A 23,692-nucleotide genomic window follows, 5' to 3' on the forward strand; every position below is an offset into this window, starting at 1 on the left:
GTCACAACTCTTCCAGCAAGCCCTTCTGTGGTTACTTCAGTTTTCATAAAAAAATTTCACTTCTCCTGGGTTCAATTCACATTCTCTCACTCCTTTCCCTTTTCTCCACTGTGAATATGGGTTCTTCTGTCTCTGAAGGCTGCTTTTCTGGGGTACGGATTTTCTGACAGTGCCTGTGGAATGGGTCTGTTTCCAGGAAAATAAACAGGGTTTTTTTGACTTTTTTGGATAAAACATGCTATGTTCCAGGAAACTAAACCTCTTACTGTTTGGTGTGGTGGTATGGGTTGTTTGTTTTGTTTTTCGTGTGTGTTTTTTTTTTTTTTTTTGGTGTTGTGTTCTTATTGTTGCTTTTCATGTTGGTTGGAAAGCTGTCTTTAATTATCCTTTTACTAACCTTATGCAAGGGAATACTGTGATGCCTTTCAACCTATGCAGGATCTATTGTGAAGAGCTATCATCATGAGACTTAGGATGAGTTTTCCCATTACGTCAAGCGAATATTTTTTGGTTTTTTGAATCTCCTCTTTCCTTCCTGAAAATCCAGTTGTTTAATGTCATGACCAGCACTTAAAAGTTACTGCAGTATTTTCTACAAGGTAGTTTGAGGTTTGGATCTCCTTCCCACAGTTAAAGTAAAAGTAATGTAACCCTTAGATTTCATCCCTCCCCTTTTCAAACCTCCTTTGCCAGCTAACCTATCCTACAACTTCACTCTTTATAAAATCCATTAATTTTCAGGAAAGCTCTTCTCCTCTGATTTGTAGAATAAAGAGTGTGTAGGTTGTTGTAATAAGTTTTAAAGTATTTGTGGTAGTTTTAAAAGTACTTTATGAATAATTAGGTACAGTGCTTGTGAGCTGCTACAGAAGAAAGAACAGTATGCCAAGAGTAGTGATACCCAGTAAATTTTTTGGCCAAAATGTCTGAGTGAAGGTCCTTTCTTGTGATAATTACATTTTATTCAACTTCCATGAAATTTTAATGGCCTTGGTATTTATTTGCTTGTATTCTTCAGTTTTTCTCAAATGAAGCTGTTTATATATTCTCTTTAAAAATGAGTCATTGGTGAAATTTCATGGTTTGGTGGTGTTGGTTTTTTGCCGTGCCTGTAATTTTTTTGTTTGTTCAGTTTTCTTTCTTTTTAAACAAAACATCTCACCGTTTTACTCGTTCATAACAGGCACTGGAAGACTGATATCTTGGTCAGGCAATAGCTTCTATAGTCATTGTTTGCATGACAGCATAGAAATACTTTGTTTAAAGGTTTGTTTCTATGACTTACTGCGTGTTCTTTTTGTTTCCAGACTTTTGATGCAAATGACCTGTATCAGGGACAGAATTTCAGCAAAGTTCTCAGCTCTCTTGTGGCTTTAAATAAGGTGACTGCAGGTAAGTAGTCTGCTCTTCCCTGGTGCTAGCTTACATTTGCCTTCAACTTAAATATATATGTATACCTGTTGTTACATGCATGATAAAATAAACATGAACAGCATTTTAGAAGAGTTTTTTGTTGCAGTTCATGTTGCTAGGACTTTGGTAGTGGTCTCTCTGGTTCTCTATCTTCTCTGCAGAAGGAAGCTTTGCAGCGGAGCTGGGCTGAGTCTCTTATCTGCCAAGAATTTGTAGAAAAAAGACTTGGGCTTTTCTTGTTCTTTGTTTTTTATATTTTTCACGTGTGAAACACTGAAGTTGACTTTGGCTCTTGTCTGTCATTCCCACATTTGAATAATTTCATCAAGATTCCCCCTGCCCTCCCCCCTCAATTCCCCAGTACCGTCCTTTCTTGACAGTAACAAAAGGAGAACCAACATGTTTGAACCCTTAGCTAAGTGTGTTTCATTTACGTAGCAGCAAGAAATCATGAACCACTCAAGTTCAGCTCTTGGTGGGAGGGAGAGAGCTGCAGAAATAGCATACAGGTGAGATGTGTCCAGTGCTTCATCGTAGGGTGAGGCTGTGCTAAATGATGCCAGGTGAACCCAAGAACAATCAGGAAATGTTAACATCAAGCTACCAGTTGCTGTTTGTAGGCAGATAAGGTGAGAGAAGTTGAGGTAGTGGTAGAACAGAAGAAAGGCTGTTACAAACCCTGGAAATCTTTGGATGGATGGAAGAGTGAAGCTTCTGAGAAAATGATTAATATTTGTCAAACGTGCACATTCAAGAGTTTTTAATAGCAGAGCTGAACTTTTTTCTGACAATCCTACTGAGAAATTTGTTGAATGTTTGTTATTTTAATGGAAACTTTAATGGATACGTGAGGCTGCAAGCCATTTAAATCTATCAGAAGTTCAAACTGATTTTTAAGTATTCAGGTATTACTGGTGAAAATATTTGCAATTTGCACATGCTTTGTTTTGTAGTAATCTTCCTTTTCAGCTCAAACATGCAGTTTCTAATTCAGCCTCAAAAGATGCTTTTGTATTGGTGTATTAGCTCTGCTGTTGCAAGATACAAAATTTAAGGAATCAGGCCACACTTAAAAAAATTTGCTGGTAGTATTTAGGGTTTCTCAGAGGCTGGAACAAATGCATTGCTGTGAAAATAGAATCAATCTGATTGTCTTTTCCTGGATGAGCCTGTGCCAAGCCATAACGGTGGATTTGATGTCTGTTCTTCTACTTGACTGCAGTTAGGAAAAATAGCAAGCTGGACATGGCGATATTTCGAATTACTTGTTAATCTTTAAACTCTATTGGTTACCAATAGTGATGGCTACTTCAAAGTTTTTGGTTAGCATTAGAATTAGCCATAAAGTTAATTCCTAAAGGAAGTCCATGTAGTCCCACTTCTTTCCTGGGTCTGCAAAGACAAAAGATCTTTGTCCTTTCTGTAATGGGCTTTAATCACCAGTGTTTATATTAATACTTTATAGCCTTTTAGTGCTTTTAGGAAAGCAAGTTCACAGTGTGAAGTCTTCAATGACTTCAGTGTATAATCCATACAAAATACACACCTTCGTGTGACTGGTTCTAATGTTGCACTGTTTGACTATGTGTATTTATAGAGGTGGTTTTTAAGGATAGTGATTTTTCAAAGGAAAACAATGGCTCATGGAAAAAGATGTTATGAAGGTGTTTTCCACTGCAGGACTGGGGAAGCTGGTGCAATGGGGAGCATCCCCCATTCTGCTAGTTAGAGTCTCCCAGCAGCTCTGTGAGAGGCCATGGCTGGCACTGAGTATGGCTCTTAGGAGCCACTTCTCGTGCAGCCTGGCCTCTATCTTGCTGTGGTCTGTTCATCTGCACAAGGACACCCCACCCATGAGTGGGCTGGCATCCTGTCCCCAAGGAGGTGGCTGATGTCTAGAACTGGGATGGCCTCAGTGCCCTAGTTGCCCCACTCCTGGCTGGGGCAGTGGGACGAGCCCTTCCCTGCCATTCCCTTGACAACTCCCAGCCCACAAGGACCCCAGTGGCATCCTATCAGCATGTAATGCTACCCTTTGGGTGAACGTCTCACATGTGTGTGCTTCTTGGAGCGGAGTGAAATGGAAAAGGAGAGAGGTTTTGGGAGGGTGTTATTTTTCTGAGCAAGCAGATTTTTCTTATCCTTTCCCTTTAAAGAAGGAATAGCTTAGCTGGCAAAAAACGATGAGACAAAAGAATGTAGGAAAAAGACAGTGGAAGTAATGTTTTAATTGAGAAGATGATGGAGGAGGGAAGAGCTAAGAAACAGATGTGGCTGGCTTTACTTCAAGTTTTATGTGCAGAGAATTCTTGGCCATTAGCTAAAATGATACTGGTTAATTACCTTTAAATATACTGGTAGTGGGTAGGAATGGAGAAATACAACCCTAACCTTCCTCCTCTTTAGCTAGCTGAAATTGTTTTCCTGTCTGTGTGGGGAAGAAACTGCCACAGTCTCAGGATTTCAATTTTTTTTTTTTTATTTTTAATCTTGAATTGTTGAGCAGCTGCAGATACATCAAATTTGCTTTAAGCACATGAATTTTACAGAGGTAAGCAGAAGATATATGCGGATTTCTCAAATCCTAATATATTACTTTTTCCCCCCTCCTTCCTACAGACATAGGGCTGGGCAGTGACTCTGTGTGCGCACGTCCCTCATCTCATCGGATAAAATCTTTTGATTCTCTGGGATCCCAGTCTTTACATAGTAGAACTTCAAAACTCTTTCAGGGACAATATCGGAGTTTGGTAAGTTCTAGAAGGAATGAAATGTGCTATAGTGTGATTAGGTTTGTTTGGTTTGGTTTTAATAAGATTTATAAGTCAACAATAGTGTAGCAAAGTCACTGTTTCCTTTCTTTCATGTCTCTATTTCAAGCCTGTGATATTCTATTTTTGTAGCTTTTCTTATGTTCCAAAATACATGCAGCTTTTTTCCTCTCACACCTGTGTTGTCTGCATGTGCACTATCTTCCTGGATTAATTTCTTTTTCAGTATAAGGACTTGCATTTTCAAAGGTGAAAATCTCATTTTCTTTCTGTCTCTGCCATTTAGCACTGATGATTTTTGAACCTCAACAAAGGCAGTACTTTTAATGTTGGCAGTTTTGGTAGTTATTCCTGTTTTCTGTTACTTTTCAAAGTGACTCCTTCAACTGTCCTTTAGGTAACTGAATGGTAGGTGCAGTTGTGTTTTACAGTACAACCAAAATCAGAATAGAGTACTGTATTGAAACTGTCGCTGAAAGGTGCTTTTAGTGACTGAAAGGTTTGCTATGAGGATTAAGATGGTCTACTGTAAATTGCCTTTTCCATGATTGAAGGAGGCTCTTTTGAACTATGTGGTGATTGCTGTGTGAAACTTGAAACACAATGCTCTGCTTAAGCTTACTTAGGTGTGGTTTGATGTGTTTTCTCTATAGCAGTGCCTATGCAAGTTCTTGCCCTAGGCCACTAATTCCAGTCTCCTACTCAGTTCACAACCCACTTGTTTTTGCTAATGCAGCTGTTTGTGGGACTGGCTGTTAGCTGGCTCACCCCAAGTAATGAGAGTTTTGAGTATTTGTGTCACTTAGGTGATTTGAGCAGCCCTGCAGAAAGTTGCGAAGGGGCAGAGAAGCCCAAGAAGTTGGAAAAGAGCTAGTAACCAAACCTGGAAATTCTTTGCTTGGCTTTGTTGCTGTAGATGATCAACTCGGAACTGTTCTCACCAAATTTGTATTGGGTTTTCCGTACTGGAGAGTCATTTTGGCAGAGTAAATGGACTGTGGGTTGGTGTTGCTGTGCAGTGTTGCTGCTTCTTTTGATGATCAGAGGGCTGGAAGAGACGGGCCAAGAGAGCTGGGGTTGTTCAGCTTGGAGAAGAGAAGGCTCTGATGAGACCTTACAGCAGCTTTCCAGTATCTGAAGAAGGCCTGCAGGAAAACTGGGAAGGGACTTTTTAAAAGGGCCTGTGGTGACAGGGCAAGGGGCAATGGTTTTAAACTAGAACAGGATAGATATAAATGAGGAAGAAGTTCTTTACTATGAGGGTGGTGGAACACTGGAATGGGTTGCTCAGAAGTTGTAGGCGCTTCATCCCTGAAGTGTTTTAATACCAGGCTGGATGAGGCTTTGAGAAACCTGGTTGAGTGGGAGGTGTCCCTGTCCATGGAAGGGAAATTGGAACTAGATTACGTTAAAGGTCGATTCCAACTCAATCCATTCTATGATTTTGTGTATTTCTACTGTTTACTAAGGCAAGACTTTTGTTGTGCAAGCAAAGTACTAAAGCAGAGACACTTGTTTGATAATGAGCTAATCTAATTGTCGAATGTTGTAAATTTGAAAACAAGCAGAAAGCCCCAAGATACTCTTAAGTTACATTTGCCCTCATTTTCCTACAGTTCCTCAGCCACTAAAAGGGTAATTGTTTGCTAAATTGTGTTGTGAAACAACAGGATGATTGCTGTGGATATGAATTAAATGACAGAAGATCCCAGTGATGTTAGGCAGTGTATCTTTTCATTATATCAGCTATACAAACAACATGTCAGTGAGAGTCTGCTACCTGGGTAGTTGACTAGGATTGCTTACATACTCATTCTCTCACAAAGTTACTATTTTTTGTTATACTGGTATTGATCTTTACTTATGATAGAGACAGACTTAATTTATAGTCCTGTTCTCTCATTTATTTGCTATGGTAGAGAACGCTGTCCTCCATTAGCATGCCACAGTGTGAAACTTTTCCTGCCTAACCTTATGGGCTGGGGAAGTTTTAAGCGGCAAGCTTTTTTTAATATCCAGAGTTAAATTAAGCCAAACTCAATTCTTCCACCTAGCCTGGAAAGTTTTAGGGAAAAAGTTCTCTAATGTAAAGCTGTTTTTTGTCTGTAGAAGTTTCAGCTTCTATAGAAAATGGAATTTAATTTTTTTTTGGCACTGAAAATTCTCATTTTAGCAGTGTTGCTGCTTTCTCATTTGAAGAGGCTGTAAGACAGAATACATGACAGTAATACTGGAGATGGCAAATCATACCTTGCAAATGCTTAGAGTAAAAATGTGTACGGAGTGTTGTGAGGAGGAGAGGCTATTTCCATTTTATGGATACCTCTGTTTTGTTCATGAAATAATTGTTTAAATCTTTAACATGATGGTTTTGTTTCTTCTATTTTTCACTAGGACATGACAGATAACAGCAACCATCAGTTGGTGGTGAGAGCAAAATTTAATTTCCAACAGACAAATGAAGATGAACTTTCTTTTTCAAAAGGAGATATTATTCATGTTACGAGAGTGGAAGAAGGTGGCTGGTGGGAAGGAACCCTAAATGGCAAAACAGGGTGGTTTCCAAGTAACTATGTACGAGAAATAAAATCAAACGGTGAGTTTTGAAGGAGAGCACATCTACATAACTTCTTGCTTTGGGTGGTGGTTGGCTGGTTCACTAACAATTGTAATACTTTTTGTTTAAGCTTGAGTGTACTTAGTGAACTTCAGTCACAGCAATGATTAATGCTGTGGAGCTCCTGCAGTCTGGAGTGCTTTAGGACTTGGGGTTTAAGTCAGCATGCAGAAAATACCCCTGTTCTGTTTGCTTGTCTGTCTGTCTCTGAGTTTCTTGATCTGAATTCCTCGAATGCTAGATTTTGGTTCTGATGCTGATGTACTTTAACTTGGTGCTTCAAGTTTAGGTAGCAAGTGATTTCCTGCAATTTTCTTTTAAAAAGGAAAAAACATAAAACCCAAAACAAACCCTCCAAAAGCCAATTAAAAATGACACTAAAAAAATCTCTAAACACATCCCGTTACTTACAAGCAAACAACTACAGGAAAAGTGCCCAATTCTATGAAAATCTACTAAAAGTTAGAAACAGGTTTTGAAGGATAATTGTAATTTTTTTTTATATTTATTGTTCATATACCTTCAGCTTTGCTTTATATAGGCTTTGCTCTTTCACTGTACTTCATGCAGTGAAGCTGCCCTTTGTAAATGTCTTCATGATTGAAGATCAAAACTAGTATCACTTTTAAATCCACTTGGTCTTTTTGGAGTGGGGGGAGGGGCTGTTGTGATGTGGGGTTTTTTTGGTTTTTTTTTTTTCCTTCTTTCCCCCTCTCCTGCCTATGCTTACTTTCAGAGACTAGGGATAAACCTGCTAGGATAAAACTATCCATGGATGTTCTGAGAGTCTTTACCACCCTTCCTTGTCACAACTCCAATGAATACAGACACCTCTTGAGCCATGCTAAAATCATTGACATGACTTTTGTTTAGGCAGCCATAGATGTTGCTTTTTTTTGTCCTCCAGTTGTATCCTCTTATTTTCTTTTCTTGCAGAGTGCCAGTCTTAGATCTGTTGCTGCATTGTCATTTTTGACTAGATCTTCTTTGACATAGTCATGATGTAAGATTTAGCTTTCATTTTCTTCAAAGATCTCTGGGATGCAACATCCTGAAAAGCAGTTAACAAAGCCTATTTTTTTTCTTATCTGTAGTGTTGTGGCAGCCTTCATCAGCCATTATGACACTCTTGTCCCATCATTATTAGTTTTAAACACTGCTGCAGAGATCCTGTTTGAATTTCATGACTTTTGGTCTCTTTTCACTCCAGAGACCAGAACCTGCGTCAGCAGTTGGGCTTCAGAATGGAAGTAGCTTTTAACAGTGAACACACAAGAACCAAAAGTTGCCAACAATTGAAATTAAGGTGGTTGATGTTTCTTAAGCATACTTCACTTGATTAATGTAACACTCCTAAATAGGGAGTTGGCTCCAACAAGCTGTGGGGCCAAGGTTAGTATCAAGTGGTCCTTGCAACCCTGTCTGATTCTTGGGGGCTAAGATAAAATGCTTTCAATCTGTGGTTTAACTAACTTTCACTTCTTACCACCAGAAAAGTTTTCTTCTAAGCTCTTTTTTTTCCTCTGCTGTATAGGCATGTTCCCTGTGATACAAGGGCTTGCTCCTTTTGGCTTTTGCAAGAATTGCATTCTTGAAGTGTGCTCTCATATGCACATTTCCTGCTGTGGAAGGGAATATGTGCCTGTGCTTTTCTCAGGAAGTTGAGTTCATTGCTTAGTCAGCAAATGCATAGAAAACCACTGTTTGGCCTTTTCCAGTACTTCATAGAACTTCATGTCCTGTGTGGTTTCCAGCATTGTTGTGGCTAGTTCTTTTTACTTCCAAATCAGCACAGGAGGTGCTGTTTAATTTATCAAAATGCTAGTTTTAGCATGGCTTTTATGCCTTTGTAAGTATGTTTGAGTTGTCTGAATTTAGCCTTTGTATAATGAGGATGGAAGGAAGTATGACAGAGTAAGTTCTTGATGTCTGTTGATAACTCTCTTCTGAGTTGCAGACAGATTTTCTGCTTGATATATGCTATGCAATGTTTTATTTCTACTACCTTTATGTTCATGTTAGTTGTATTTTAGTTGGTGACCTGGCTTTTTCTAGTTACTTTTGCTTCTTTTAGTCTGAGGTCACTGCAGTGTTTGTGATATTTCATTATGTCAGTTTGCATCTCCTTTTTGTGTTTTTCCTTTCAGATGCACCTGAGACTTGTCATTATTTTGAGCCTTCCCCCCCACCACCACTCTGTAGTGGAAATATTTTATTTTCTTAAATTTACTGAATTCTTCTTAGTTGAAATTAGTTGTTCTTATTTTGCTGATCTCTATGTAGGTGTGTATCATTTTTTTGGGTTATTTTTATAAAAGTTGTTATAAATGGTTCTGTTTTTAACTGGTTTCTGCTTTGTGGGTTTTGTTGAAGGTGTCGGAGAAGGGTTTTTCTAAGATTCTCCTCCCTGCTATATCAAAGCACACTGACATTGCATCCTGAGATTGGATTTCCTTTGTTCTGCTGTCCTTGTTTCAAGAAGAATGTAGTTGATCAGAAGGGTCAGATAGGTTATATCATATAATATACAGGAAAGGGCCTTTAAAGGTCATCATCTGTTCCAATCACCCTGCAGTAAGCAGGGACATCTTTAACTAGATGAAGTTACTCTGAGCCCCATGAAGCCTGACCTTGAATGTCTCCAGGGATGGGGCCTCCATCACCCCTCTCAGCAACCTGTTCCACTGTCCTCATGGTAAAGAACTAGCCACACCAGCAGATGATGTATGAGCTAACAGTCACTGTAGCACTCCTGTGCTCCTGTTCTTTTTTGCTAGTCTTCGTTAGACCGGTTGACAATTCTTCAGTTGATAATCTTATGTTGTCGATTTTTCTTGACTCCCTGGCAACTATATATAACTCACTTCAAGATTTCCCTAATGAAGGAATATTTTAAGTACCTTCATATTTTAAGCATGCTGTTGAGACGCAAAAGTGTTGCGTTTTTGTTTTCCTTTTCCCTGGTGTATTTTAAAACAAGTTAGTAGGACTTGCTGTGTTCCAAGTTCAACACGCCAAAATACGTTTCCTGTCAGCACTAGAATGAATTGGTGTTCGTTTTTTTGTTTCTTTTTTTGTTTTTTTAAAGATCAGCATCAGGATATGATTGTTGAATTACTTGCTCTTGATTGAAGTCTCCTCATGAATGATACATTCATTTTGAACATCTTAACAGTTTTCCAAATACTCTGTAAAATATTCTGACATGAACAGTATGAATCTATCCTTTTCTCAAATGTGGCTGAAAATACTGCAGCTGGTTAGAAATGCTGTCCAGGCAACATGATTTGTTAGATTTTTGGTGATGGTTATTTGGAGAGCTCCTGGGAAATGGTGGGTTTCATTAAATAGGTTCCAGCAGACTGAAGGCATTGGACTGCCAAACTGGATGACAGAAGAAACAAGTTCGTTATGTATATGTGTTTTTGTTTTAATTCTCACAGAATTCATAGTCATGAGATGTTTAGATAAATGGGGTTTTGTTTTAAATTAAAATCCTCTGTCAGGCAACTGACGTTTGTGTAGTTTTAATCTTAGCTTATATAGTTGCTCTGGAGTTAGATATTCAAGAAAAGGAAGAATGAGCTTGCTTAGTAATGGGAACTACCTTTACCCATATTGGTTTCTGCAACATATTGCACAAGCACAGCATGCTACATGATCTCGGAGTAGCTACAACATTGCAAAGGTGTGCCTGTGTTGGCTTAGCTGTGCCAGAATGAGTAGTGTTAGCACAGAACTCTGATACATGTGTGTGACAAACTATGAATGGTTGTAGGACAGCTATTGAAATTGAACACAGCATTTAGTTTTCTTAGGCTGGACAATGACCCTGTATTTCTAGGGAAATAAATTCTTCTGAGATGGAAATTGTTCTTATTTTGCTCTTGAATATGTTTATTCTTTCCACTCCCACGGCCCCAACCCAATGGGAAAAGGAGATTTGTCTGAAATTGCACTGCTTGTGATCAAACTTATAGAATATAAAAACTGGAATAGTAGTGTCTTTACAGGTACCTACATTGTAAGGACCAAAAAGTCTGTTTCTCTCTCTCCCCCACTCCCTGTGCTCTTTTTCATTTCCCTTTTTAAACACTATAACATCTTGCCTCTTTTTTTAGTGTTCTTTGATCACTCTTCAGGAAGTACTCTGAAATGAGAACTTTATTTTTATTCTGCTGTACTGTTACACATGAGAGAGGATGAAAGATTTGTACTGTGTAAACTTGTTAGATATTTGACAGTGTGGCCTTATTGAGGTTTTTTCCTTACATAAAATGGAGCAGGGAGAGGTGAGGTCTTGCACGGTAGAGAGATTTGGAGACTGAGTTCTGAGAGGTCCTTCATGATCTGAGCACCAGTGGCCAGCCAGAACAGGGTGCACTTGCATGGCTGCCATTAAATGTTAGTCAGATTTGAAGAAAAAAAAAATCACATGATCATTTGCTGGGTTTTACCAAAGTGTAATCCATTCAAATGGTGTCAGATTACAGAGAAGGGAATATAGCCTTAAAAAACATCATTTCATATGCCACAAACTTTATTTTGATTCTTGACAGAAATCCATGTGTTACTGACCTAGCTTCTCTTCTGCTATGCTTTCTTGATAGTTATGTTAGTATCACGCCCAGTGAAAATTGTTGTTAGTGGTTCTTCTGGCTGGATGTTAGAGGATAAAAAAATTGTGTGGGAAGAGGCTGTAGTATAATAGAGTAGAGTATCTGCTATTTCCATTCTGTGGTGCATAAGGGAAGGGCAGTTTTAGCTTTGAAAAGGAAGAAGGAGGTAGGAGGGGAAACAACTAAACCACCAAGAAATGCTAGTTTTCTTCTCCCCAACCATGTAGACATGGAGGGTTATTTTGTTCTCTTGTCAAGTATTATTCTACAGGCACAGCTAGACTAGAGGTTGGGACCAGTGAATATTACTAAGAAAGAAATGTTGGTAGTATCAAAACCGCAGAGCGGAGCATGTTACAGTGATGCTTGAGCCAGCTTGAGAAACTGCAACAAGTATAGGTCTGCCCTCATGTTGGAGTTGAGCTGGTTAGTCATTAATCTGAAGACAGAGCTTCGTTGTAGCACTTCACTAGTACAGGGTGGTAGGATCACAGTCCCTGTAGGTGTTAAAAAGAAGACAGTGCAGATGTGGCATTTCAGGACATGGCTTAGTGGGCATGGTAGTGTTGGGTTGATGGTTCTTTTCCAACTGAAAAGATTCTATGATCCTTTATTAGGAACTACATAGTTTTTCTGTTGTCCTAGTTGGCAGATCTTTCCTCCCATAATGTAGGATGAAGTAGCCCAAATCAGGTCTTTGCTTCTAAATTACATACCATAGCCCAGTAATTACAGACATACATGCAGATGTTAGTGCAGCAGTAGGTTGGAAATGCTTTAGTAAAATATGTCTTGAAAGAGTGCTTTGTGGAGTATCATAAAGTAGACTTGTATGAAAGTGAATATGGCAGGCTGGAGATATGACAGAAGAGAGATAGGAGATAATGTGAGGCTGAGTAACTTGCAGGCAAGCGAGAGAAGTACTTGTATGTAAATGAAAATAAAATGAAACAGAATATTGAGAAAGATGAAGTAAATTATCTTTTTACCGTCACTTGAAAGGTAGATGCTTGTAAGGGATAAGATAGCTTCATTTTAGGGAGCTAGTGGCATCTTATGTACTACTTTGACAAATGTAGCAGAAGATGATGTTTTAAGTTTTGGTTTTACTGAGAACAATTTACTGAAAGCCTGTGACAGCTTCACTCTCCATCCAAAGACGATCTGTCAAGTGAGTCCTATCTGTTCTGTCACTAGCCACTAGACACTTCAAAGCATTACCAACCACAGCTGCGTGCAGTTTAATGCAGTGCTTTCATCAGGGAAAGAACCAATAGTGGTAACTTACCTCATGGTTTCAGTCATCAACTGGATACAGGCTCTTCCAGAACTTGAGCAGATGCTTGTTTGATTTGAATTTGATTGGAAGCTGTGCATGTTTTCATTGTTTTCAGTGTAACGTAATGTAGTGGATTCACACTGGGGAAAAAAAGCAGGGAGAAGGGAAGAATCTTCTGTATGGAAAAACTTGGTGTCTGGCTCAGGTTGCTCTTTTCCAATGCAGATCTTGTATGTTGGAATGAGCAAGGTGCCAGGGTTTTGCTAATGTTTCAGAAACCTGTGGACTTAATGAGCCTGGAAAGACCTGTATATGGTGGCAAAGGTTGTAATAGAACAGGAAGGGCTTCTTCAAATAGATGAGTGGTGAAAGGAAGAGTAGGGAAAACGTGAGCCCACTTCTGAGTGAGGTGGAAACCGTGATGTCAGAGGATGCAGGGAAGTCAGAGTTATTGAACGTCTTCTTTGATTCAGTCTTTACTGCTATGGCCAGCCCTCAGGAATCCTATATCCTGAAGAGAGTCCCTGGTGAAAGGAGGACTCTCCACTGGTCAGCAAGGATTGGGCTAGAGATATAACTTGGGCAAACTGAACGCCCACAAACTCATGGGCCCTGATGGGATGCACCTATGACTGAGAGAAATGGCTGATGTTGTTCTACCACTCTTCACCATTTTTGAAAAATATGGAAAATGGGAGAGGTGCTTGAGGACTGACAGACAATCCGTGTCACTCCAGTGATCCAGGAAACTACAGACCAGTCAGCCTCACCTCCATCCATGGAAAGGTGATGGAGCAGCTCATTCTGGAGGTCATCTCTAAGTGCATTAAAGAAAAGGTTATCAGGAGGTCAACATGGTTTTACTGAGGGGAGGTCATGTGTGATTAATCTAATGGCTTTCTAAGATGGTCATGGTAGGTACAGGCAGAGCAGTGGATGTTGTCTGCCTTGACTTTAGCAAGGCTTTTAACACTGTCTCCCATAACATAACCTATAAACCTAGGTTAGAAGAGTGGATGGTGAGATAGATTGTAAATTGGCTGAATGATAGACCACAGAGTGGTTGTGATCAATGGTGCAGAGTCCATTTGGAGACCTGTAACTAGTGATGTTCCCCAGGGGTCAGCACTGGGTCCAGTCTTATTTAACATGTTTATCCATGGCCTGGATAAGGGGATCATGTATCTTCAGCAGGTTTGCTGATGGTACAGACCTGGCAGAATTGGCTGATACATTGGGAGGCTGTGTGGCCGTTCAGTGAGATCTGGACAGACTGGAGAGCTGGGCAGAGGTTAACCTCATGAAGTTCAGAAATAATAAGTGTAGAGTCGTCCACTTGGGGAGGAAGAGTATAGATTAGGGTTGACCTCCTGGAAAGCAGCACCACAGAGAAGGACCTTGGAATCCTGGTCAACAGTAAGTTATCCATGGGACAGCAATGTGCCCTTGTGGCCAAGAAGGTTAATTGTTTTCTGGGGTGCATTAAGAGGAGTGTGTCCAGCAGGTCTAGGGAGATTCTCCTCCCTCTCTGCTCTGGTGAGACCATATCTGAAGTATTGTGTCCAGTTTTGGGCTCCCCAGTTCAAGGAGGACTGGGATATACTAGAGTGTCCAGTGGAGGGCTATGAGGATGATCAGGGGACTGGAACATCTGTCTTAAGTGGAAAGGCTGTGAGACCTGGGGCTGTTTAGTTTGGAAAAAAGAAGACGGAGAGGATATTACAAGTATCTGAAGGGTGGATGTTAAGAACAGGGTATTAGTCTCTTTTCAGTGGTGTCCTGTGATAGGACGGGCTGATGGATGCAAACTGTACCACAGGAAGTTCCACCTCAGCATAAGGAAAAGCTTCCTTGCTGTGAGGGTGATGGAGCACTGTAATAGGCTGCTCAAGGAGATTGTGGAGTCTCCTTCTTTAGAGGCTGTCAAGACCCATCTGGATGAATTTCTGTGTGACCTGCCCTAGGTGATTCTGCTTTGGCAGGAGGGCTTGGACTTGATGATCATCTCCAGAAGTCACTTCCAACCCCTTACCACTCATATGATTCCCTGTGTGCTGAAGGAGAATGACACCTGCTTGAAATACAGAATGAAATATGCTGTATGTTTGCAAAAGCACTCTAGTGTTCTATCGTGCAGGATGATGAAAAATGTACCTTATGCTAAGAAAGTGATTTCTTGCATCCAAGATCAGGATTTTCTTCTGTATAATGTGTTGTGCAATAAGCTAATTGCAACAAGATTATTTCTTACTCTTCCTTATGAAGTAAGGCAGTGCTCGAAGGCAGAATACCAGACATAATAGACAGCTGGACTGATTTGCTGTGTCTAATTCTGTGTTTCTGCAATAGAAACAGCTTCTGTATTTTAAAAGCTGGATGTTGATTTTTGGCTGCTCAGGCCAGGCAAAATGATTTGAATGTGTGATTCTGTTTTGTATCCTGTTCTTAAGTCTGACTTGGTGTTTCTCTGATGGATAATTGAATCAACTGGTAATATAGATGATGATGTATTTCAGCAAAACATCTCCCACTTTCTTCAGTAGCTTAGGAGAAGGAAAAGTTAGGGGAAGAGAAGTATTTTTATACCCTTTAAGATAAGAAAGTAGCAGGAAGAAGAGACAAATTTCTGTGACCAGCCAACTTTCTCCATATTAACAGGAGTGAGGCAACTGTATTATGATAAAAATTACGTTTTTCCTTAAATCACACTGGTTTCTTCTTTTGTGATTTTTGACTGATGATTAATAAACTTTTAGGTATTTAGTGAACCTTAAAGTCACTATAAATTGTAGAGTAAGTCAAGAGCTTCCCCAGAGAATGAAAGCAAATTGCTAAGATTGTATGAACTACAAAGAAACAAATTGTAATTGTCTCATGGATTAGGGCATTATATATAAATATGTGATCAGTCATACATACAGCTTCTGGTGCTTCTTTCATGCAGTGATGATAAATCTGCTTGGTTTTATGGCTTTGTTCTAAGGAGGAGGGAGGAGTCCTGTCATACAGAGAATATTGACCAAAAGGATTTTACTGTAATCTCTGAACATGGTAAAGAGAAGTGTTTTTGCCCATGTTTGGCAGTTTAAAACCATATTTAATTTTTAGAATAGCTTCTTTGAGGGGAGTTCCAGTGCAATACAAAGAAAATCCCTTTGAAGATAATACCACTTGAGTGTGTTTGGGGTCTGAGCTGCTCCTTAAGGGCTTTTAGCTTAAGCCTCAGGTCCCTCTGGACACTTCTGGAATGGGAGGCAAAAGAGAGGGTTGCCTGCATCTGTAATGAGTTCCTCTGAGATTGCAACATCTGAGGGGTCTGCAACTGAGCAGCCTGAAGAAGCTCTGAATTACTTAGATAACAGTCCAGCAGAGGCTGTGGTACCACATGGGTTATTCTGCTTATGGTGATGTTTCCCTGATCAGCTTTATTGCTTATGGGAATTTCCTGTAGATAGCCCAGTTAGTCTGACTGACCAGGCTTCTTCTGGAAAGGCAGGTCTGTAGTTGAGACTTGTATAACTTACTCTTAGTGACCTTGAGATATCAGGTAAACTAGAGTTAAATTATTCATATAACCTTATTAAAATGTGTTTAAAACAGAAGCTTGCTTTTAAAATAAAGGCAAAACTTTCAGTAGGTGTATTGTTTTGGGGGTTGTGGTTGTTAAGGGTATATTGTTCGGGGGTTTTTGGTGGTAGTTGTCGAATTTTTTTTTCTACAATTTGCCTTTTTGTTTGGATGCAAATCACTCAAATGTTTATTTTAAATTTGCATACTAGACAAGCCTCCTTATTTAAAAACCAAAATGACAACAGCAACAACAGCAAACAAAACCCAAACAGCCATCATGTCCTAATAAAAAGATCTCACAAACCTTCTCAATTGCTTGTGTACAAGCCAAGTGTGAGGGGTCAAAAAAAGACTCTAAATTTTACTTGCAGTTTCTTCAGCATGCATCATAGTGCTTTTAATTCTCTCCCTTCTTTGTTCCTAGACTGACAAGAGGTGGGAAGGGAGACTTTAGGAATGCTTCTTGTGCTTCCTCATTCTGGGAGTCAGCACCTAGATAACTCCTAGGACTGTTGCTTTGTGCTTTCAGACTTAAGGTGTCCTTCCAGGGGAAGTGTGCATTATTGAGGGGTAGAAACACTGTGGGATTGTAAGAATTGCATTTATTGTTATGATGGACTCTGTTTGCCTGTCAATTAAAGTAGAAGATAATTTGTTTTAGAGTAAGATTTTTCTGGGCTAGGCGTCTGGTAAGTCTCTCAACTACTTGTATAATTCTTTGATTTTTGTATTTCTACCAGACTCTGTGATGTCCCACCTCTGGTATATTCAGCCTTTGGTCACAATTTTACTGAGTTCATCAATGATAAAACTTATACTACTTTTGCTTGAGAGTGTTTGGTGTTTGAAAATGCCTGTTGCTTTCTGTAGTCTGTGATAAGATTTTGGTTTTGAAATAATAATTTCAGAAAAACTATTTATATTAACTGACTTTATGGTTCTCAGAAAAAGAGTGAATTTCTCTACTTGCCTTCATCAAGGCTAGTTTAATTCATTGTGAACATACAAACCATTTTTATTTTTTACCAGTAATTTCAACCACAAGTATGTGCATTGCTTAGTGAAGCACGTTTTTCACTGTCTCTTACAATAAAAATTTTAAAGCGGTTTGTTTGACCTCTAGTGTTGAGCAATGAAATTGCACCCCATTGACCCAAAAATATCTTACATTTCAGAAAAACCGGTCTCCCCCAAATCAGGTACATTGAAGAGTCCACCTAAAGGCTTTGATACGTCTGCAATTAACAAAAGCTATTACAATGTGGTGAGTGATTCTTTTTTCTCCATGTGAGCTGTTATATACAGTAGAATGTCATTTAACTAAATAGCTTTACCTGCACACAAACTTGCAGTCTTGACAGAGCCTTAGTGCCAAAACTATCTAGTGTTAATGAATTCTCATGCAAGCAAGATTATTATTAGTTCGGACTATTACATGTACAAGTTCTTAAATATGATGCAGATTTATAGTTTACATTAATAAGTTATTAATGTAATATATTATGCTTATTTTACTTGCTTTGCTAGTTGTTAATTTCACCTTTCTCCCCATCCCGTAAATCTGCAATCTTTCTTCCTCAGTCTCTGAATTAATGAAATTCTGCGCAATTAAAACAATTAAGAATACTTTTGTCCTTTTGTTAAGCAAGAGACTGAACATACTGAAATCTTCCTTTTGTATTCATGCTCATAAATCAGCTCAGTTAACTTTGAGAACCTCTTTGTTACTCTGATGGGTACATTTCACAGCAAAGCAATATAGCCAATGAGCCTTTAAGACATCCCCAAGGATCCTTGTGTGTAAGGAACACACCAAACTCTTTAAATGTGGTGTTGTAAACATTTTGAGAATCCTTTATTTACTAACAGTAGATACACTGGCAAACAAAAAGTATCTTACTGTTTCTGTTAACCACTGCTCCCTGCTGGTGTGAAACCAAAACACAACATTTCCTTCCCTTCTCTTGAAGCAGCTGTCATTGTTTTTCATTTTGTCAGCTTTTAGCAGGGATCATAAAGCATCCTCTTGCACTTTCATCTTTTGCGCTTGTGGCAGGAATAACACCAACCACCTGGAAGAACAGAGCTTTTATACAAATAGTACCCTAACTGAAAACAATGAACCTCCTGCTCTTCCTTCTGCCTTGCTTGGTGCCTTTGTCAGGCTGTGATTCTTTGGCTACTGTATCCTACAGTATCACAGTGTAAGGTACCTATGCAGACACAACTTCCTTCACACTACAAGTTATGATCTTATAGTAGTACATCTCGCAACAAAATACCAAATTTTGGTTTTCTTTTTTTCCCCTATATCTTTTGGTACTTTTTTTTATTTCCAAAGTTGCTGTTGTCTGTAGTAGCACATGTGTTGTCACTACTGTGTTGATGTTAAAAATCTATGCTTTTCAGTGCAAGTAAACTGAGGTGAATGCAGCCAAGAGAAGATCTAGTTCCTTCACTGAAAGACGACTGCTCTTAATTGTTTGGTGTATGTTAAATTTTTAATAAAAATAAATCGGTAGCTTTCTTAAGCACCAGTCCTATAGATTTGAGTTTATTTTGATTTAATTGGGTTTTTTTGTTGTTGTTGTTTGTGGGTGTTGTGGTGGTGTTTGTGTTTTTTTTTTTTTTTTTTTTAAGTTAGTGGTAAATAATTTGGGCTTAACCAAAACTCTGGTTTGACTGTGTCCATATCTAATTGAGTCTTGTGGCTATTACATAAGGAAGGGTGACAGAACACTGGAACAGGCTGCCCAGAGAGGTTTTGGAGTCTCTGTCTTGTGACATTCAAAACTGACCTGGATGTGTTCCTGTGTGACCTACTCTAGGTAATCCTGTTCTGGCAGCAGGGTTGGACTAGATGATGTTTTGAGATCCCTTTCAACCCCTAACATTTTATGATTCCATGTGATTTTGGGGGTAATAGCGTACATCACTGAAAATAATAGGAAATAAATGTTTGTATTGTGTTTGCCTAAACCTGTATTTTAAGTAATTAAAGATCACATATCACCACCTTTGGCCAGTGGGCTTTTATAATTGTTTCCTGGATAACTTATTACTGTAATCATGGAGATTCGGGCTGCTCTATACTTTGAGAAACTGCTGTAGCTGGCTTTTGAAGTAGTATAATTAGAAAACAAACAAACAAAACCAAACAACAAAACCGAAAGTGAAACTGGTGACTGTCATGCCTGCTCCTGGAATTAGGTTATTTTTATCTTGCTCAAGTGCAACTTTCTTGTTGCACTAAACTGATGTAATAAGATTCCCACTGTTTTGACTGCTAGCTAGCTATTAACTGTTCATTATATACTATACTGTAAGGAGAGGAGAATGACCATCTCATAACATATAGTAAATGAAAACACTAGTCCTAGAGTGCTGTTCTTAATTCTGTCTGTAGTGAATTGGATAATTGTCTTGTTCACGTTTTTCCACGGTATGCAAATATGCCACTTGGTTTTTTTACCCCCCCTGTTTTATTCTTTTTGTGTAGAGTGAGACTTTACTGCTGTGTTTAAAACCTAAATTAGGCTAGCTGGCATCTAGGTTTTCTTGAAAAATATGAAGTGCTCCTGATGGCAATATAACTATAAAATGACTGGAACAGGCTGCCCAGGGGGGTTGTGGAGTCTTCTTTCCGGAGACAGTCAAGACCCACCTGGCTGTGTTCCTGTGTGTCCTGGTATAGGTGGTCCTGCTCTGGAAGGGGGCTTGGACTAGATGATCTTTCAAGGTCCCTTCCAGCCCTTAACATTCTGTGATTTTGTGCAAAAAACTACAAAATAAGTATTGAGTATATAATTTTTTTACATGTAAATAAGACAAACAGCAAACCCATTGATTGAAGTGAAAGCAGTTTAACATATGAATTGAGTTTTCGTTCTGTCTTAATATGTAATCTGCAGACTTGAGGTTTCCCTGTGCTAGAGGTATCAGTCTGCACTGATAAGAAAAATGAGCCCATAGGAAGGTAAAAACCCAGGTTTGAATAAACCTTTGACAACTGGAAACTAAAAGGATGTAGCTTGAGATAGAAAAAGCTTGTGTTAAAGACCTTCTTGATAAGCAAGCATGATTTGAAGCTGGTACATTGGGAGTACTTGCTATTTTTAAGTTCATAGAATCATAGAATCAACAAGTTGGAAAAGACCTCAGAGATCATTAAGTCCAACCCATCACCCAGCACCTCATGACTAACTAAACCGTGGCTTCAAGTGCCACGTCCAATCCTTTTCTGAACACCTCCAGGGACGGTGACTCCATCACCTCCCTGGGCAGCACATTCCAATGGCAGATCACTCTTTCAGCTGTGTCTGTCTTCCACCACATGAGTATGTAGCTGAGATCCTGTAAACCTCATGATTGTTTATTACTGCTTTTGCTAGGGAAGAATTTGTGCAGGTGCAGGCAGCACCTGTGGGTGCATTCATAGGACTGAGGACAGAATCAAAGGGCATTTAAGAGGAAGTTTGGGAAGATATAGGGGCTCTGCTCATCTCCCTTTCTGGGAGAAGGGCTAGTATAGACTAAGGGAAGGATGCTTAATGTAAAGAGGAGGCTGCTTTCACTGCTTTTCTCTCTTCTTAATCCCCTTGTAAATGTGTTCTTTATTTTTATGGATTCACAGAGCTCCCTCTGAACTTCATAACACAAATCAAATCACATACTTTCTACTCTCCAAGTGCTTTTATTAGCTGTACTTTGTACTAATGTTGCTGAGAAGACAGCATATTTGGCTTACGCTTATATTTTGCCTGGCTCAGGAATGCAGGTTAGTGGAGAGCATAGTGATACAAGGTCTTGTCCTCTATGAAATGATGCAAGTCTACAGCAGGGTGTAATGTGAACCAGACTTGTGATCAAGCATGAAGCATTTTTCATGTAGAAGTAATTTAGTAATGTGTTGCTGAAGAAGTGGGCAGAAATATTGTAGGTTATTCGCTGAAGACAGAGCAGGCATTACTCAGAGTTTATTTTTTTTTTCTCCTTGCTTGAGATTCCTTGAGAATTTAAAACTTTGTGTCCAAAATAAAATTAGGTTGTTTCTTCTTACAGGACAGTTGCCTTGAGATTAAGTAGCTGTTCTAAAAGCATGTAAAGGAATGGGCAAATTTCTCCATAGCATGATTATTTGGATGACCTAATTTTTGTTTAAATGTTTGAGAAGTGATGAAAAATAAGCACTCCTTTTGAGGCCACATGTTTGAAGTTGGGTCAAGAGTTTGTGTTTACGGAGGCTCATAAAAATTCTTGAGGACATATGGTGTATACTTGTGTGGTGCTTTACGTTGCCCCTCCTGAGGGCCTGTTTTAAGGGGTTGATCTCTTACATTCTTGTAATCCAGGAAAATTAGGCACTGATCACCATTTTGGTGAAATGTGATGTTTCAGTTGAGTGCCATACTGCTCTCATAAAATGAGAATGTGCTACAGGATAATGCCCAGGCATAGATGTGAAATAGACTTTTCCTCTTCTGGTTTGAAGGTGATCAGCTTCATGTAGGTCATTTTAAATCCCTTTTTTGGGTGATAGTTTGTGCCTTGGGGAGATGGCTGGGGTTTTGTGTGGCAGAGTTGTTAACCGTGCTTTGAATTCAACCATGCTTGAATTTCATGTGATTGAGAGAGCTTGTGCTGTATGAGTTCAGTTGTCTGTGCCTGCCATTCATCAGTGTTACAGACTGCAAAAGCTGCCGCTTCAATGCTGCTCTTTTGGTACCCGGTCTTATCTGTGCAAATGTTGTAGTGGAGTTGTGGAAACAAGGTCTCATGGGGTCTTGCAGCAGCCAGAACGTGCAGAGAGCAAGAAAGGAAAGAAAGGTGATTATTAGAAGCATGCGGGTGAGCTGTGGACATGAGGAATATAAAGGTGCTCTGGTGCCAGAACGCTGAGTTGCAGTACCAACTACTTACTGCTTCAAAGCACAGTCCCAGCATTTAATCCTTCTAGCTTCTTGGTGAGGTAGGTAAGTCAAGCTGGAAGGATGTGACATTTCAGATGTTTTTGAGCTATGTAAGCAAGATTATTTGTAAAGATGTTTAAAGTAAAAGGATGTTGTATGCAGTGAAAACAGTACTTTTATTTACAAAAAGAGGAGAAAATAAGTGTGTTTTAGGAAGTGTCTAAAATTATGTGCATATGTAAAGTACTGTGTAATGCTGTGAACTACTAGAATAATGTAAAACTGTATGTAGTACTACTATGCGTAGGCTTTGTGGGATAGTTTTATTTACAGTTGTATTTAATCGCCTTTTTCCAGTAATTCACCAGGTTACTAGATCCTGCTTTGTGAACTTCCCTGTTCTTCTGGGTTTTTTCCTCCTTGAAATGTTTTTCTTCCAATCCTGTATTTTCCATATTGCAAAAAAAAAAAAAAAAATCCTCAAAGAGCCAAAGCATCACAGAAAAATGGAGTGTTGTCCAACATGAAACTAGTTTTATTTCAAGCTTTTCGGACAGCTGGTTAAAGCGAAGTATGGAAATATGCTTTGAGAAATTGGAGAAGTGGTGCTGCCTTTCTTTATCTTTGAATGTCTTACTGCTTGTTCAGTGCTCCATCAGGACACTTGTATTTTTGTCCTTGGCTTTCAGTCTCCTGTATAATGACTTTGGCCTGGGAGGTTGTTGTGGGAAAAGCCATACTGGGGAATAATTGGTCCTGCATTTAGTTTTCATTGTTATGAATCCTATGTATTTCTGTATTTCTGTTTTAACAGTTGAGTTCAACTGTTCTATGTATGTAGAAGAGAATATAGGGTTTAATTCGTGCTATAATAAAGGGATATTTTTTCTATCCCGTCCTGCCCTGGGGGTTAAAACAAACAAAATGGGTTTTTTTTTGTGGTTTTTGTTTTTTTTTTTTACACAATTTATGTGCCCATATTGTACTTTATACTGTAGTTAGTAGCCATGACTTTTCCTTTGGCATTCCTCTGTCATAGTATTTATCAGAGAATGGAGACATTTTAATCTTCAGTTCAGGATTCAGATTTCCAACAAAAGAATGAACTCAGAAGTGGTCTCTCTCCCTCTCTCCAAATGAATAGAAGCATTCAAGGAATAAGCAGAATCAATGACACCAGTGAAAGGAACAGTGAATTCTTCATTGACATACTGAGCTATTTAAAGTTATTTCATCAGGTTTGCATTTAGGAATGAATGGCTTTTTTTATTTCCTAAGAAAGAGTATTGACTACAACAGTGAATAATACACTCAATTACAGTGGTTACTATAAATGCTGAAATGAGATATTACTGTAGGCTTGACAAATATGGCATGTAGCAAAATGAGAAGATTTGTGGTGTGGCTTATGATCAGTTCTCAAAGCTTGTCTGTATTCATTGAACTACATTTAATTCTGATTATTTTCTTTCTGAATAATTAACTTTTTGGAGGCAAAACATAATTTGCCGGTA

The 23,692-nt window shown here is 39.0% G+C and overlaps 1 protein-coding gene across 5 annotated transcripts in view; it reads left to right on the forward strand.

Moving 5' to 3' along the window:
* Positions 1 to 23,692, forward strand: part of ARHGEF7 (Rho guanine nucleotide exchange factor 7) — a 120,175-nt gene that overhangs the window by 46,783 nt on the left and 49,700 nt on the right. For 3 of the 5 annotated variants that reach the window (XM_054391166.1, XM_054391174.1, XM_054391182.1), the window contains 4 exons: positions 1,308 to 1,392; positions 4,033 to 4,163; positions 6,579 to 6,780; positions 17,445 to 17,533. In XM_054391166.1, the coding sequence (XP_054247141.1) occupies positions 1,308 to 1,392; positions 4,033 to 4,163; positions 6,579 to 6,780; positions 17,445 to 17,533 (507 nt within the window). Of the gene's footprint in view, positions 1 to 1,307; positions 1,393 to 4,032; positions 4,164 to 6,578; positions 6,781 to 17,444; positions 17,534 to 22,044; positions 22,096 to 22,896; positions 22,900 to 23,692 lie in introns of those variants that run through there. The other 2 variants (XM_054391189.1, XM_054391197.1) reach the window with 2 other exon arrangements.

Source organism: Indicator indicator, chromosome 1 (genome assembly GCF_027791375.1).
Source record: "Indicator indicator isolate 239-I01 chromosome 1, UM_Iind_1.1, whole genome shotgun sequence".
NCBI classification, from domain to species: domain Eukaryota; kingdom Metazoa; phylum Chordata; class Aves; order Piciformes; family Indicatoridae; genus Indicator; species Indicator indicator.